Source organism: Dasypus novemcinctus, chromosome 1 (genome assembly GCF_030445035.2).
Source record: "Dasypus novemcinctus isolate mDasNov1 chromosome 1, mDasNov1.1.hap2, whole genome shotgun sequence".
Lineage (NCBI taxonomy): Eukaryota > Metazoa > Chordata > Mammalia > Cingulata > Dasypodidae > Dasypus > Dasypus novemcinctus.
Window position 1 is genome coordinate 184,924,884 of NC_080673.1, and position 18,353 is coordinate 184,943,236.

General features: G+C 36.4%; 1 protein-coding gene across 9 annotated transcripts in view; it reads left to right on the forward strand.

Moving 5' to 3' along the window:
* PPARGC1A (PPARG coactivator 1 alpha) overlaps nucleotides 1-18,353 on the forward strand; it is a 653,301-nt gene that overhangs the window by 613,378 nt on the left and 21,570 nt on the right. For 8 of the 9 annotated variants that reach the window (XM_071217160.1, XM_071217159.1, XM_058300334.2 and 5 more), the window contains 5 exons: nucleotides 1,539-1,733; nucleotides 3,596-3,718; nucleotides 4,587-4,791; nucleotides 8,676-8,721; nucleotides 8,831-8,904. In XM_071217160.1, the coding sequence (XP_071073261.1) occupies nucleotides 1,539-1,733; nucleotides 3,596-3,718; nucleotides 4,587-4,791; nucleotides 8,676-8,721; nucleotides 8,831-8,904 (643 nt within the window). Of the gene's footprint in view, nucleotides 1-1,538; nucleotides 1,734-3,595; nucleotides 3,719-4,586; nucleotides 4,792-5,654; nucleotides 5,712-8,675; nucleotides 8,722-8,830; nucleotides 8,905-18,353 lie in introns of all 9 variants that reach the window. The other variant, XM_058300317.1, reaches the window with a different exon arrangement.

Below are 18,353 nucleotides of genomic sequence, written 5' to 3' on the forward strand. Positions count from 1 at the left end.
AGTAATACAATTTGATTTTCTGATTAGCTGTCTTATTTCGTGATTCTTGTAATTTTGTCAGGTCAATTAACTGGAGTTCAGTGCTAGAGAGAAAGGAAGTGTGGGTACTGCTGGCTTCATTAGATGTCAGCAGCTAAGGTGCATTTTGTAATAGAATCTGTGTGGGATAATTTAGCTGGTATTGTTAATGTCATAGCATACAGAACTTTTTTTTAAAAAAAGACTTATGAATCTAGTCAAATTGGACAAACAATATGAAATGCTAAAAGAAGGAAAGTGCTCTGCACAACATATATTGTTGGCAATAAATGCAGATTAATGAATTATTCAGCAAATAATCACTGACTATACTATATGTCCAGCACTATACTGTTTGTCCAGGTGTGTAGAATATAAACACATCATCTTATTAACAATGTGTAATAGCTTCAAAGTGGAAGTCTTTGAAGGGTTTTGTATAGAGTACTGAAATAAATATTATCTTTTATAATAATTGTTTGCAGGCTCTTGCCTTCTGCTGGAGGGTTCTTGCAGCAGAATTTTGTCTTCTTTCTCTTTGTATCTCCAACACCAACCAACCATGGCCCTTGGCAGAGTAGATACTACAGAAATGTTTCTGGAATGAATGACTGATGATTGGCTTTCCAAGGGTGTGTTTGTGGAAGGTGAGAAAACAAGTTAGAATAAATTTGCAGGAGCACCCCTTAAAAGTAATGCTGCATCAGGGTAGCAGCCATGGCAGCAGGAAATAAATGCATCTAAGGGACATTCACAGGTAAGACTCAACGTAGCAGATAAAGAGGAATCAAGGTAGTTCCAGAGTTTAGGTCTGAGGAACTCTTATTCAGAATAGAAAAATCGAGAAATAGCAGTTTCATTGTGAAAAGAAGGTTCTTAAGGTTGGGTTTTGGAGATGAGGGAGCTGTGGTGAGATAGACATGTCCTGTAGGTAGTTATAGCTCCATGATGGAAGATTGGGTGAGATGACAGGAAGAGGAAAAAAAAATGATTTGGGAGTGTTTAGTATTGAGATTATAATTGAAACCATGAACGCCTGTAGTTTCTCCTGGTATCGTTTTAATTTCTAGTGGTGTTCAAACAGAGGTAATCTAAATTTTGGGGGGAGCATGCTGTAAAGGAGTTTCAAACACTGTAACCGAGAATATGAGGGTTACAATTCTTTCAAATGCAGAGACTATCTAAATCTTCTCTTTTAGTTAGGGAAACAAGGCATAATATGTGGAAAACGACTGTGAACCAGACAGAATCATAAATGACAGTGTTAAATAGTGACATCATAAATCGCTGGATTGGACAGCTCAACAATCAGGGATTGGTACAGTAGAGGTATGAATTGTGTGCTTCTGACCAAAAGTGAATTTGGGGTTTGAGAAAAACAAGGTCTTTGTGGTTGGGCTTGGACTGTCAAGGTTTCAGGTGGAGTTTACTCATTTGGTTAAGCATCTTTGTCTCTCTGCTATGTTACCCATCCTGCTGTCACCTCACACAGGCCATCTTCGGTTTTTCTGTCTTTGCAGAAGATAGATGAAGAGAACGAGGCCAACTTGCTAGCAGTCCTCACTGAGACACTGGACAGTCTCCCTGTGGATGAAGACGGATTGCCCTCATTTGATGCGCTGACAGATGGAGATGTGACCACTGACAATGATGCTAGTCCTTCCTCCATGCCTGACGGCACCCCTCCGCCTCAGGAGGCAGAAGAGCCATCTCTAGTAAGAACCCTTCCTATGTCTGACAGGAATTGGACTTGCCTCTGGCTACCCGCTCTATGCTGTAGTAACACTAAGGCCTGGATTCTTAATTTAGACTGATGCCCAAACAATACCCAAGCACAGAGTTGCACAGTCTGTGATTCTCTGCTTTAAAATGTTGAAAATACTGGTCTTTGTGTGATCTTGCGCAGTTTTTTTCCAACTATCTTTTGCTGTTTATGTATGTGTTTTATTTCTTAGTATTGTTCATACCCAAGGTAGAAGCTTAGAAAACATAAAGAACAAAAGCTAATAGAAAAATTGTTCAGAAGTTAAAAAAAAAAAAGACAATAGAGTAAAAGTTCACCTCTGATTTCAAATAATCTCTAGTATTAGAAATGATTGAAACCTTTCATTTATATCATGAACAAGTTTGCAAATTTTAAATATATGCATCATTTTTAATAGTTGCGTAGTATTTTATAGTGCAGAAATGTCCTAATCTATTAAGAAATTCCATATGGTTGGATGTTTAATTTTTTACCTCCTATTTTTCAATATTGTATAACTGACATATTTGTTTTACTCTTATGCATGCAATTCTAGAAATAGAATTGGTAGATCAAAATTTTAAGCTTTTGGATCCATATTTCTCATGAAGATTTAAAACTAATGGAACATTGACAACCTAAGTTACCTAAATTTGTGGTGGGCTATAAAGAATGAATTTGTTCAAAATGAGGAGTGAATTTCTTTTCAATACAGTGCTCGACCAGAATTTTATTAGTTCTAAGACCAGTTTACCTTCCTATCTATGGTAGCTGTTTGTCATTTGCCATAAATCTGATGTAAGAGCAGGCTATGTAAATTATGGAGTGCCATCCTCCAAACTTTAATAATGTGCTTTGCCATGCCCTTTAGAGGTTGTTTTCTCTTATATATCTCTAAATTTTTTTAATGTTAAAAGCACTCCATATAAGCACATTTAGGTCCTATGTGTATTCCCTTGCATTTTGAGACTCTGGTCTAGAGGAGAATGCCTTATAAGTAATTCTGACTTATTTATTCCCAGATTTCTCCATGTGTCCATGTCATAGCTTTGCTGTCTAGTACCCTGACTTCTTTACATTTGACACCAGATTATCTTCATTCACAAAGGTTGTTTAGTTGGGGGGAGCAGTTATTGACTCAGGCACCTATTGCTTGTCTGAACAGGAAGGTCCTTGGAGGTCGTTGGGTCAGTCAAATGAGGAATTAGGGGTCCAGGGACAGTGGGGCCAGCCTCTGCCTGAGCTCACACAGTTAAGAGCCAGAACCCACATTTCCTGATCTCCTGACCAGGTTTCATCCACTTCCAAAACCCTTTTCTTGCGTTCTGAAATCAGTGCTCTCCTCTCTTATTCCAAACATTTCTTGTATCCATAAATTTGAGATGTGGTTGTGAGATATGGTTCTAAGCACCACTGAAACTTTCCTTTATTGCCTCTTGATTCATTTGGGTTACGGAGGGAAAAATGTATATAACTGTATTCATCCCCCTGCCAGGTCCTCATCTGTGGCAGCAGCTTTTCTGAGCTAGTAGTGATTTGGAAATTCTTTTACAAGATCCTTTTGCTTTATCTAAAAAGTAAGGTAGACAATACCAAGTCTCAAATGTAGGAATAGGAAATGTTTTCAGTTGGTAGCTTAATGCCAAACTTTTTTTTATTTTTGAAAAACCTGTTTCCTTTAGCACTATTGTGCGAAATGTGAAATAATTACCATGATAATCGTATTTATAATTATAATGAATTAATTTTAAGTTTCAAATTTCAATAACTTATTCTAATCTTTAAAAGATGCACACCTTTTCTTGCTTTTCCCCTTCCCTGATACGTTTCTAGCTTAAGAAGCTCTTACTGGCACCGGCCAACACTCAGCTAAGTTATAATGAATGCAGTGGTCTCAGTATCCAGAACCATGCAAATCATAATCACAGGATCAGAACAAGCCCTGCAGTTGTTAAGGTACAATGTAAACTTTTTAATCCGGGGTGGGGGAGATGAGTAACAAAGTTTTGCCTGGAGCTGTAAAATGATAGATGGATATGTCTTCTTCAGCTGAGGTCCTTCAACTGCTTCAAAATGGCGAAACAGATTATGAAATGGGTTTCCCGGAGCAGCATGTGAGCCACCTTCAACTAGGAAGGGTTCACTTACACTGTGGTCTTCAGTGATTGGAACGGAAGTCCCCACGGCTGTTACTGCTTGCCCACTTTGTTAGGAAATGCAGCAGTGTGGGCTTTAATAAAATTTGCCGATAAGCTGCTATTATCTATGAATGGCTTTAAGATGCAGGAGTGCCATTTTGCCAGCTGTCTAACCTGAGAAAGATGGCTTTGGAATCACCGTAAAAGATCTGTCTCTGCCATTAATTGGATGGAGTGCTGGCAATGACATAATTCAGTTAGCAGGCTGTATTAAACAATGTTTGTCTTGCCATTCACTGTGAGTGAAAACGGAGCGTTAAGGGGTACTTAAGAGAGTTGTGAAAACTGGGCTCCAGCAATCAGAGGCAAATTAACGCTTAAACCAGCTTTTTTTTTTTTTTTTTTTTAATTCACAGTAAAGGCGCTGTAGGGCCTTGTTAGTTACATGTTGCTGAGTAGGAACATTGAAATGTAGGAGAAATGAAATAAAAAGCTGCATAAATGTCATTTAGGAATTTTAAATGTAATTTTCTTTCCTTGTTCTGCAAACAATTATTCACAGCTCATAGATCTGGTACACTTAGACTGAACACTTCATTGAAAATCTCATCTCTTCTGAAAACCTATATCCATTCTGATAAGGTTCAGTTCACTAATTTTCACTTTCTTTATGCCTTGTTTTTAAGACTGAGAATTCATGGAGCAATAAAGCGAAGAGCATTTGTCAACAGCAAAAGCCACAAAGACGTCCCTGCTCAGAGCTTCTCAAGTATCTGACCACAAACGATGACCCTCCTCACACCAAACCCACAGAGAACAGGAACAGCAGCAGGGATAAATGCACCTCCAAAAAGAAACCCCCCACACAATCTCAGTCACAGCATTTGCAAGGTAGGCTGGGGACCAAAACCCACGTGGTCGATGAGGGCACGGAAGGCAAGGAAAGCGAGCACCGCGGCTGAGGATGCGAAAACTTCTGGCTTCTGTTCCCTCCACGGCTTTCTGTGAAAAGACAATTCAGCACTTTTTTATAAAGGGGAGAAAAGTCTTCCGTGGACAGTGGTTGAACACATCCTATTCAGCTGATGTGCAGTCTGATTCGCGTAATCTGTGGAAGGCCACCTGGAGTGCTAGCTGAGGGGGCAGGGCGGAATGGCAAAATCAGATGCGGTTTCTAAGAATCTCTGAATGGCTGAGATAATTGGAGTTCCACGCAAGCTGGGCTAGCCAATTCATTAAAGAGCTTTTCTTTTTCTTCCAACCCTTCAGTAATGGAAAAAAAATGAGACATTGTTGAATTGCTGTAGATACCTTAAGAAGTAGTAGGGAATGGTATTTATGCAGCCCTTAAGTGCTTTCTTCCCTTTTTAGGCCACATGCTATGCGCTCGGATTTTATTTCATAAATGAGGCTTGGGAAATCCCTGGAAGAAAAAAAAAATTTTTTTTCCATTTTAATAATATTGCCTGGTTGAAACTAAACATCTGGGTTGAATTTTATTATTCTTATACGTTGCTAGAAGTTTGAAAACTACAGTGGCAGATCTAATTTTTTTTTCTTTTTGGCTCCTCCCCCTCAAAATGCTCTTGTCTTAAAGGCCCAAGGAGAGCTTGATGAAAGTTACTTCGAAATATGTCAGCTTCCAGTTTAACCACCCGACCTCTAACCTTGTAGTGGAAATAGGCATGTTCTAAAATAGCAGTTATAAACATCCCTCTCTCATTTCCTTTTGTTTCTCCAAATTCCCCTTCCAGCTGCAGAATTGCAACCCTTGACCCCTGCTTTGAACCGTGATAGATTATTTCATACAGGTATGCTGTTGTTGCCACTGCTTTTAAGAAGCATTTCCTTTCTCACGATTTCAAATTTCCCTTCCTCATCCTTACCTCCTCAAGGATTTTCAGGAACCTTCGCTTCATATTTTAAATAGGTTCTCCATTAGGTTTACCCTGGTGAGTAGCTCAAATTCATGGTGCATCCCTTTCTGCCAGTTCACAGAAATAGACGTAGTGAAATGGACCATATTCTCCCAGAGCTCTCGTCACCCTGACTGGCCTCGCATTGCACCCAATGGAACAGTTTTCCTTAGAGCAGAACCGGCGCGCCGTGGGGCTCGTCCACAGCCGGCCCAGCTCACTGTAGTGCGTGAACTGAAGAAGTTGTGGGGCTACTCTGCTACACGTCCTGGTCATGCCTTCATCTTCTAGAGACAAATTTAAAATCCCAGGTCTGAGGAAACTCTGTAGTCACTACACCTAGCAGCACAGGTTTTAAAGCGCTTTTTTCTTTTTTTTTTTAAGCTGGTTCTTTTGGGTTTTGAAGTTTTTATTTTTAAAATCTACTCACCACTCAATATTGCTATAACAGTTACAAACCATGGCAGTGAGGGATTAACTAGACCTGTGTAGGAAATGTTGTTTGGGTGAGACCAAGATGTGTGTGCATTTCCTGAAGTATTTAAATGTCAGTGGCAAAGTATAAAAGACTTAGCCCAGAACAAAGCCTGTTGATAAAAGAAACATAACAAAAACAACAGCATTTTCCCATACTTATTGAAGGCCTAAAAGAAATTTAACAGCTAGCCATTTGCAACCAACAGGAAATAGTGTCAGGGTTATTTAAATTGCTATTGAAAATTTTAAAAGTTAAAAAAAAAGAAATTGAACAGAGACAATAACTAACAGGGTCTGCTGAAGTTACTTTGTTTTGTGTCTTAAGTTTTTTCTTGCTGAATTTTGTATGTGCTCTCTGTCACATTATGGTGTCGAGTTCTTTTCAGTTCCTTAGGATAATCTGGCCTCTGGCCTGTGCTAGTGTTCCAATTATTCATTATCTATCCCTTCATTAATGCATTCTCTCATCAAAGACACCATGATCTGCACAAAAAAGATGCATTCCTGTCCTCAGGGAGTTTACATCTTGACCAATGTGGATTAAACTCTCAGGAAATCAAATCAATAATCCACTAGGGGTGGCTTTTGTGAGCCAGGGTTTATGCAGGGATTTGTTTCTGTCTGTGGTTTACAGCCTCTATTCTTCTGATGACTCTTATTTCCTGTTTGCATTTGATCCCATGAAATAAGGCTGCTGCCTATTTCTCTCCTTCCATTGGCCTTGGACTTGACTGTACCCAGCTGGTGGAATTTCAGGGATCTTCCCTCAAGCATTTCAGATAGCCTACCCTATATCTTGAACACTGGAATTGAAGTGACTGATTTTCAATGTACAGTTATTGTATGATACAGTGCATAGTTCACATCTGGTTGTATTTTCTATAGAACCTATGTGAGTTATCCTAATGATTAGTTGAGAACCATAAAAGTTGGAAAAGTCCCTTCATCAACATGTTCTTTTTGAAGGACTCATTACATTACACATATTAAGAAAATTAGTGTAAACCCAGCTCATTTATCTGTATATACGAAAAAGTCAATCAACAAGTATACCTAATTTGTAGAAAACACCATGAGCTTCATAATTCTGGATGCACATTGAACAGATGATATACCATTCAATTGTTTAAAGACTAAATCTAAATCTACAGATTAAATATGTAAATACTATTTATCCAAGTAAGTACCTAATTTCAGGCTAATTTGGGCATAAGTAATACTTTCACATTTCAAGGGACCTTAATTACTGAGTTTGATTAATTTACTTTAATATCTGTTGAACACAGTTCCTTTTGATAATAGGAGAAAAGGAACAGATTCTTTGGCAACTTTGCCAGTAACTAGTTTTATGGCCCTGGAAATATGATTTAGCCATCTTTGGGTTCAGGTTTCTTATCCATAAAATAAGAACTTTTATTCTAAAGACCATTTTGGTTTCAAGTCTATGATATTCATTACATAAATGACTACATCTTGATTTAAAAGTAGATATTTTAATCACAAAAACTGAGATATACCTATGTACATATAAATATATCTTTAGAGATAAGCATTTATGCATATTTATATACATCATCCATGGGTGTAAATGCCAAGTATGTTTCTCATTATGTTTTCCCCTCCTTCTGTTCAAAATACAAGACTGCCACCGAGAAGCAATTGAAATTTTGGAGTGAGAAGAAGATTCTTACTCCACCCTTCATAATTGGGAAATGCCTCCTGTAGGAGGTAAGATTTAGGAAAACATAAAAGAACATAGGTGGGCACTCTTTGTAACTCCGTAGGTCTCTCAAATATAGCCTCTTACTTTAGTTGCCCCTCAGATATGGGGATATGAACCTCTTTTAAACCATCTGGATCAATGTCTACGATTTGCCGTAATCTATCAATTAATTTTCAGTGAATGGAATGGTTGCAGCTTGAGCTTTGCCCTCATAGAAATAACCTATTCTCAGGGCTAGATATAAAATTATACATTTTAGGAATAAAATCAACTGAATATTCATAACGTTCTGTCGCCTTGTACTTACTCTGCTGTTTTCTTGTCTAAACAAACCGTGTACTGTATTCCAAATTAAAAGGGAAAACATTATTTCTCTCTGATGGTTTGATGCAAATTTTGTGTCCTTAACAGGGATGGTACATTTTTGGGAAAATTCTTTTCTGTATGTGTTTTCCAATGATAGTTTATTGATGCAAATGTTGTTTAGAATTTGTTTTAGCATAATGGACTGTCATCTGACTTCAATTCAATGTTCAGGATTTCCTTAGTTTAGTTTTCCAGTTTCCTGGTTGTGTTTCCAATTTGTCTGTAGTAGAAAGAAAATAAATCTAAAATACATTCAAATATTCATAATTAGTTTCTTTTTTTTTTTCCTTTAGCCAAACCAACAACTTTATCTCTTCCTCTGACCCCAGAGTCACCAAAGTAAGTATTAAGAAATGTAACCATTTTCAGAAAGGGAAGGGGGTTCTAATACATTTGGCTACAGCAACTCCATTTCAGTTTGTTTTTATAAATGTGCCATATCTTCCAGTGACCCCAAGGGTTCCCCATTTGAGAACAAGACTATTGAACGAACCTTAAGTGTGGAACTCTCTGGAACTGCAGGTAAGCCTTATATTTCACCTGGAATTTTTTTTGTATGTGTGAAATATATATTAGATTGGAATGTGTTGTGGTATTCTCTGTGTGATTAGTGAAATTTACAAAGAGTGCAAACAATATTGGATAAGAAGTTATCTGTAAATGTTTTCAGTTGTTTCTTTTTTGTAAGGCAAGACATTTATTGTGTATCAGACCTGGGCCAGACCCTTTGATTTATATCATTGTTTTGCATCCTCAAATAACCTTTTTTAGATGAAGACACCAAAACTTAAATAAGAAGAGAAATTAGCATTTATTTGACTCACTCCATAAATGTGCCAGGCGTATAAGTGTTTTTGGTTAATTCCACAATGACCTCACAAGGATGGTGGTAGTTTTCTCATTTTAAAGATGAAGAAATAAGGTTCAGAGATTTTAAATAACTTGCCCAAGATCATGGAACTAGGAAGCGAGGAGCTAACGTTTTACCCAGGTTTACTAATTATCAATGCTTCATTTGAAATATTTTCTCATTCTTTATTACCCTTAACAGTATAATGCTCTCATCTATGTCACCGATTTTTATCTTTCCAGCAAAGGAGAAAAATTAAAAAATGCCCATTCATCAAAACAAAATGTCCCTTCACAGTTTGGACTTTTGAACTCATTTAGCCAGTCTTTTATTCATAGACTGAAGGGGAAGGAGCTTTAAAAACTTGGATAACCCCTGACATATTTACTAATCTGAAGAGTTCTTAGGCAGACTTAGGAGTTGGTTGTAAAGTGTCATTCTGCACTAAGTGCTTTAGGCTGAGTTACTTGAACCCCACCAGAAAGTGAATCTTAGATGTCTGAACAAGAAATTCCTCGGCTCTGGCCATTACTGATAAGGGTAAAGGAACAGTAAGTTAAACAAGATGCTTTCAACCAGAACTGTGGTGCCTACATGCACTGTGGTCTTTGTCGCTAAGTTTAATTTCACACTTTGAGTTTGCTAAATTACCTCCTTATGAAAGGTCGATTGCATGATTGCATGCTTTGGTCAAGCAGTAGAGTAATTAATTTCATGGTACTCAAACATATATCCATATACACATATATGCACGTATGTCTTTCTCTCCACACAAACATATATAAAATCATTTCTTAAATGAATTACAATTCACAAAAATGATTATAAGTAACTTTTTTGTGTTTATGCAGTGGAGGCCATTTTATCTGACCAATGAAGATGAATAATTGGTGGGCTTGTTGAATAAGTTTATTAAAACATATATACTTTTGTCATAACCTTTTACATAATTATTTTATTTAAAACTTCTAAATATACATTCAAATATCAATTTTTTCATAGAAGACAGAGACCTTTACCTTAAAATTAAGAAAGTTACCTAGGGATCCTTTTGTCTTTCTTTCACAAAGCACACTAACGATATATCATAGATGGTATCTACTCTTTATTTCTTGGTCTTTGAAGGAAAAAATTAAAGCAAGTGTGAAAGGGTCTATGTTTATAATGCTTCTAGATTCATATTATTTTTTCAGTGTTTTCTGATACCCATCCACCCACAGCTAATCTGACAGCATTTCTCTTAATGGCACAACTTTATTGGGCATTTTTATAGAAATGATTCTTTTCATACTGGTATTTCATTCATTTACATAGTATTTTATTATTTTATATAATTTCAATCACCAGTACAATGGACATTAACTATTTGGGGAAAATATACTACTGTGGCTCTTGATAACAACTCAAAAATAGAAATCTGTTAACTAAGAATTTTCAGACTCTTGCCGGTATTAGTCAGCGACTAAGTTAGTGATAAGACAGCTTTCCTTCTATATAGCAAGCTTTTCATTAAGGAATATCTTTTATTATTCTCTTTTTACAAAATAATGTAAGCATCCTATAGAAACTGTGAAAAATGTGAGGTATATATTCATAGTTTCATGATGTTAAGATATCCATAGCATTGTTTTCTGTGCAAAATTCATACATTTGTGATTATTGTGTGTGTGTGTGTATATATCATTTTGCATCCTGATTTTTCAATTAACAGTCTAATGAAGAATTTTCATATCATCACAAACCCTTTATTATGAGGTTTTATAAATACTGTATAATATTAGTTTGAGTAGGCACATCAAAATTTATTTAATCATACTCCTATTGTTATACATTTAGGTTAATTTAATGAGTTAACATTTTGAAATAACACTGTAATAGAAAATCTTTGTTCATAATTTTAAAATCTTATTTTCTCAAAATAGATTCCTAGCAGCTAATAATTCAGAAAAAAAAGGATATAAATATTTCAAGGTCTTTTGATATGTATTGTAACATTGGGTTATTTCCATGTAGAATACCATCAGCACTGTAAGAATATACTTGCTTTGTCATGTCTTTGCTAGCATCGGGCATCTTCATTTTTAAAGTATTTACTAATACATATGGGTATAAACATATCATCTAAACTGCATTTATTCCATTAGTGAGATTCTGGTACCATGAAAAAGTATTTCTTTTTATTTCTTCTTCCCAGAAGTTCTTCTTTTTGGTAGATATCTAGTTTTAAATAATTTAATTATGATTTTGAAAGGTTAATAGCCTAAACTCTATAGAGAGGCAGTTAAAGATTTATAGAAGATTTTTTTTATTACTTGGAAACCTTAAAATTGTATATGGTGGATTTATTTTCGTCAAAGAACCAGTATTCATTTTGTCAATTTAAATCTTTTATCCTTGGGGACCATGGGCATCAATTTACCAATATATTTTTAATACCTAATTGATGCTGGCCATATGGTAGGTTCTGGAGGTTATACAGCAAGGGGAAGAGATCAAGAGTAAGCCATAAAGAGGATGGGCCACAGTAGGTGCTAAATAATTTTTTTCATGTTTAAGATGTGGATTTCTAGTCTTTTGGTAAAATAACAGATAGTATATAAATAGCACGAAGGAAACTATTACTTATTTGTAATGATTTGCCACCTTCTAAGAAAGGCAGGCACAAAGGATGGTTTTTAGATTGTAGAGCATGGCAGTAATAAATGTGAAGATATAAACTGGGGAAACTGAGGTAGAGCCAAATTGCACTACACAAGAGAAAGAATTTAAATTACAGTCAAACAAGAAGATGAGGGGGGAGCTTGGAGGATACTGAAAAGGTCTGGAAGGAAGGGTTTAAAACCTGTCTAGAGGGAGATGTAGGGAGATATGAGAAGAAAAAGTTTCTTTCTCTGGTAGAGATAGTGTGGGTTTACAATGCTATATAATGTGTGATGTCAACAATCTCCATCTCCACTAAATATCTTTGTTGAAGTCTGTGCTGCTTAGTAGCATGTGGTACAGGGTATTTGCTTCTGGCTGATGTGGCAAGCACTGATTTGTGCCTCAAGAGAATAAAAAAGTGAGAACAGAAGTTATCAAAGGGAACCTGATAATGTGGCTAAGTTAAATATGATGATTGTACAAAAGAATTATAAAGACAGTTCAAGACTGAAAGAAGCATTCAGACAATGTGGTTGCTGAGTGAATGATAGAGCTGTTCCATGGTAAGAAGTGTGGAGGAAATTGAGCTTTCCACAGGCTAAACTGTTTTGAAGAGCCTTAAGGGAGAAAAATATTTGTCAGATTTTGAAGTTCAGGGGGTGGAAAGGAGAGAAGAATTTGCTGGAACAGGAGCAAGAAAGTAGAAAATCAAAGAGATGTTCAGGTGATAAAGACTTTGGCATGGCAGTGCTATCAATAAGATATTACAGACGGAATATACTTTCCTTCCTTCATCTTTGGATCTCAGTCTTCTCTCAGTTTGTTTCCTCACTTTTACAGTCATATTCATACTTCCCAAATGTAATTGCTGTCCAGCTCAAAGAACTAAGGCATGAGTTGAACCATAAAATTACCAGTGTTCAGCTATTTTTGACATAGAAAATGTCAATTTCATATAGTTCAACCTTTGCTAAAACACTTTATAAGTAACAAAGCTCCAAATAAAAGCAATCTATTATGATTTAAAAAACAAAACAAAACAGTATAGCTTAGTTAAACTGTTCAGTCCTGACTTTGGTATTGGACAAACGCAGACTGAATTTTTGGTTCTACCCTTATCTAAGCTGTATGACCTTGGTCAATATACTTACCTCAGTAAAACTCAGGATCCGTATACATCAAAGAAAGATAATAATAGCTCCTGCATTACATTGGGTCACTATGAGGATTAAATGAGATAATGCATGCAGAAGGCATAGCCTAGTGCCATAATATATGAACATCCGATATTAGTTAATTACTAATTTTGAACTAACTTCATCTACTGAGGTCATTTGGCCTTACTGCTTATCTTTCTAACTTTTGTCTCTTTACCTGCTTCCTTTTGTTGATCTTTGGAATTCTCATATAGCTCAAGTATCATTTATTCTTTTGTAACAAGACACCCCTACCTCCTCACAAAATTTAACATAGCCTGCTTTTATTTTGGGTCTTGGATTTACCAAATAAAGGTAGACATATTAACTCTGAAATTCTTCACATTCTCTCGACAACAGCAACTTCTATTTCTATGAACTTCTAGCAGTCACACCCTAATAGACACGTTACATAAATTATCTTTTTGACTTCTTGTCCATTTCATCAAGGAGGAAAAAAGCTGTAGATTGATATCAGCTATGTAGTGTACCTTAGATTCAAACCAGGCCCATCTCACTACAGAAAATGTCTCTGCCCTGAAGTGTGAGTTTTAAAGATAGTAGTTGACATCTGTCATGATAAATGGGTTTCATTTCTCTTGCCAAGTTTCATTGATTGATATTGGCTGCCAGGAACATTGTATTGAAAAGGATTCTAAGGCCAAGTGTATACTCAGTGGGAATGTCATGATCAGTTAGCAATGTCGGCCATAGGTGCAGCGTGGGCGAGAGGAGGGTGGAGCAGCATGTGATCCCAGGTCTACAGAATTCATCTGTTTGGTTGGAGCAGAGGGAGTGCATCATGCTATTGTCCAGACCTGCCAGTGTTGTCTTTTCTTTACTCTCACAAACTTAAGTGAAATGTTCATAACATTTAAGTAGAAATGTAAAGAGTCAACAAAATTCTAAGACCTCTAGAATAATCCCTTCTGCCTCATTTGCAGTGTCTTTGGGAAACAGGAGGGATGAGATGGGAAGTTTGCTTTATTAGCTATTGCCAGCTGGTCTGACTTCTTTGTGATTGTCCTAAACTAGCTCATTTTGGCTGATAAAAAAAACAAAACAAAAAACAAAAAACAAAAGCAAAAACAAAAAACCTCTTCTCTTTTACAGGTGTAAAAACTAATTTGATTTCAAAATAGCTGTTAGTAAAGCAAGATGAGAGAAGAGAAAATGCTCTGTTGGCAGAAGGCATTTAAATCTATTGCATATGGAGATTTTCAGAGTGCTACACTTTTTAGTTTCAGAAATGGGAATGGCAAAGCAATGTCAGCTCAGCAGGGCGATGGATTTAACCACAAGGAAGAAATTTGGTTAGGAACCAAAGTGACTAACCTGGTAATTACACACACATACACACATACACACAAAGGAATATAGCAAATGTATGTTATATATTTATGTATGTATAGTGTTTTGTTTTTTATTGTTATTTCTGTAAAAAGTAATAACAGCAATATAACTATTGTATAACTGATGGGAAAATAAAGAAGAGAAAAACACTGAGCAAAAATCCTGCCACCCTAATGCAGCTAAATTTAACAATTTTTTCTTCCATCGATAAATATTTTTCCACATGGTTCTGACCATAGTGGACAATTAATTTGGTGTATATATATATATATATTTTTTTTCACTCAACATTCTCCCCAAGTTTAAATTAGCAATTATTCAAAGTGCACTTTAATGGACCTGTGCTTACACAAACAAAAATACCCACTACTAAATTAACATGTATCTTTAGTTTTCCCTTATGTTGGTTTTAAATTGTTATTTTTCTGCTTGCATTTCAAAGATCCTTTGGGTGGAAGGAACATTGACAAACAACATACATTTGCTATACTCCTTTGATACATACTTATTTTGTACATGACATATCTTTGGGAAAATAGACCAAAGTTATATATGTGCAGTAGCTTATAATTTTAAAAGGACAACCATAGCATTAGAGGACTGGAAAGTGATTTTGACATATCATATAATCCATTTCTGTGCTGGAAGAACATAAGAAGGGAGACCAAACAGATTTTCTTTATAGCCCCTTCCAATGTTTGGCAACTCTTACTGTCAAGAATTGCTTAGGCCATATTTTAACCATATCCTTTATTTTCTATTTGAATCTTATTCTTCTTGACCCAAGTTCCATAAAGGTGATTACTTTTTTCCTCAGTTATTCTCTTCTGGAAATGGCACTATCCTATTTTTTGTTTATTTGTTTGTTGTTATTTGTTTTGTTTTTTTTTTTAAGCTAAGAATAACAAAACCATTTCCTTTCCCAAGTCAGCTTCAAGGTTTGGGGGTAAACACCTGGATTGCCAGATTCTTTTTCCTTTCCCTCCCCTGGCTCTGTGGGAAAATGCTTTAGGGCAATTAATAATGTGATAGGAATGTTCTGGAGCTTTTCTGCAAGGCCAGTTTGTCCCCTTACAATCAGGGGTAATAAGCAACATAAAAATCAGTAAGACAAGCACATTCCCTGGCAGAGTGGACCGATGCCAGGGAAAGTACCAAGGTGGGATCTGGGAGGTCCTGGCTGTGCCCAACATTAACACTTTAGTTGCTGGATCTTGCAGAGCTCCAGTGAGTCCACAGGGAAGGGTGGGGCCAGGCACACTGGAGGAACTCAGGCATTTATCAACCAAACATTTTAACAACTGCTATAATGGTAATAGTTGTACCAAGTGAATGTCAGCCCTTCCTATGCTTGCTGGCCAACCTGCTCCAAGTTCTTGAGGCCAAAAATATGTGAGTAGGACAAGAGACACACCTTTCTTTGCCCAGTTCTTTTTTTTTTTTATTGGTGAGTTTTTAAGCAAATTAGAAACATCTTTTTGTTTTTCCTCAAACAATACCTGCATTGGCTTGCGATTCTAACTAAGGAAACGCCACTGATAAATAAACTGCTGATTAAGCAGTAAAGTCTGTAGACTGTTTTAAACTATGAAAAAAAAAAAAGTCCTGTGAATTCATTGGATGGATAGTGGAGCACGAAAAGAACAGAGCAGAACTTGACCGTTTATCAGTCACTCAATTAAAAAAACAAACCAAAAAAATAAACTCCTCTAAGAAAATCGTTTTATAGTGCATAACGAAAACAAAAAAGTTTTCATTGACTTTTTTTTTTTTAATACAAGGGCTGTTTAAAAAAGATGACTGTAGAGAATGTCCCAGTTCTCCCAGATTTGCTGTGCAGAAGTGTATAAGTGTGAGTGATGTAGAGGTACTTGTTTATTATAGAGCACATTTCAATGCAGTAATCATAAATATTGCTAAGGTTGTGCTCTGTTGAAATATGACCTACATACTCTTGATTGTTTGTGTTACGTGATTTGTCTGACACCCATTACATTCTGGGTAATAGCAGCCATTTGTTGCTCTGCACAGCAGGCTCTTTTGACAAAAGAAAATAGGCAGCAATAAAAAAGCTATAGTCTGAATTGCATTCTGTGCAGTGCTGCACGGCTGAGAGTTTGTGCAAGTGTGTTAACAATGTTCTGAACTGCCTCTTGTCAGCCTTCAGCCTGTAATGGCCATCTGTCCTCACATAAATCTGTCAAAACCTCCTAAGTTCAAGAGAGAGCACGGAACATACCTTGTACTGTCAACACCAAAATGTACACATTCCCCAGAAAATCAACATGCAGGAAATAATCCGGAGGTTATGGGAGGCATTAGCACTGTTGATTTAAGCTTGTGGCATGAAATTGAGAGTCCGCCGATTAGTGGAAAGATGAGCAGAGGTTATAGCATTCAGGAATCGAGTGTTGAGCTCCCTCCCATGTCTGGGAAGAAAATTCTGGGTAGGGGAGGTGGGATGAGAGAAAGTCAGCTGGTTCAGACCCAGCCAGGGTCTCCCTATCCCATCAGCAGCTCTTGAAAGTTTGACTCTATTAGAGGTAGAAGAAAACAAAGTACTTCTTCTTAGGCTTTTTCTGTTTGCTTGCGTTGTTTTGCTTTTAGTCCCAGCCATACCTGGAAATAGAATTTCAATTTGGCTTTCAAATTTGCACCTTGGGAATAAGAAATCTTGTGGTTCTTGAGATTTCTCAGTCTTGCTTTGAGATATTCTCTGCTAGTTTCAGTAAAGGTTTTGGGAATCATTTGCCCCTCTCAACCTACCCAGCAATCCTAAAATATCTTCCATTCCCTAAGCTAGTATTATTTGTTTGTTACAACAAGTGGTGCTAGCAGAGATGATAGCCCTGATATTTTCATTCATCAGATATATTTTGGCTATCAGAATATTCCAGTAGTGTTAAGAATATGGGAAAAATACATGTAATTCCAATTTTAAAGAGTTGACTTTTTATTCAGAAAGAGCCATGAGATCCTCTGGAGCTGGTTCCCTGAAACTCTTTTGTAGTATCTGGCATATAGTAGGTGTTTAATAAACTTGGTTCAGTTAACACAGACTGTAGTAGGTGAAGAAGGTAAAAGCTTTGATTCTAATTCAAAGAAACTGCAATCCGGGTGTCACCGCTCCCAAGGGCAACTTGAGAATCGGTTATTTAAGTGATAATGAGCTCAGGTACTAGGAAAAGGGTTTCAAATTTTCAAAACTAAAAAGAATTTCTATATTTAAAATCCCTAGATAGCCAACTTATTTTTAGAACTGGTCTCTCTTTAATAGTGGCCTAATTTGGTGTTTCTGAAGTTTAGAGTTTCTTTTTATAAATGTAGAATGCCAGTAAAAATACATAGACCTGAGTACAAGGCACATAGAGGCTAGAGGGCAGTGATTTTTCCATGTGTGGTGTGTGAACCGCCTCCTTAAAAATATTTAACCAGTTCCCCAAGTGGTACTTGGGCCTCTAAAATGTGAGATCCACTACAAAGGGAGAATCTAAATAAATAAAAATAAAAACGAGTATAAAATTTGCAACAAATAAACCCTAGAGACATCCCACAAGATCTAAGTTAACACTCAAAAAGAGATAAATAAGAATAAATAATATCTGATAAATATCAAGTGAGAGAACCAGACAGTAAATTATTGAAGAAATAAAATTATCCTCAGTTAAAGTGATCTTACCTACTTAGAGTCGGATTTTGTCATCTTGAATGTCATTTTTCTCAATTAAAGGGCTGGATTGTTTAGCATATGTGACTATGATTCAGTGGGTAAAGAGATATGATTCATCATTATTTCTTTAAGCATCTTAGGCTGCCATGAGAAGTATTTGAGGACTTGCCTTTTTTCCCCCTGGAAATCGGGTCTTTTAATTTGGAGTACTGGTACTTGATAAGATGTGGTCGAAATCAGTATATCTGAATAGGGCAGT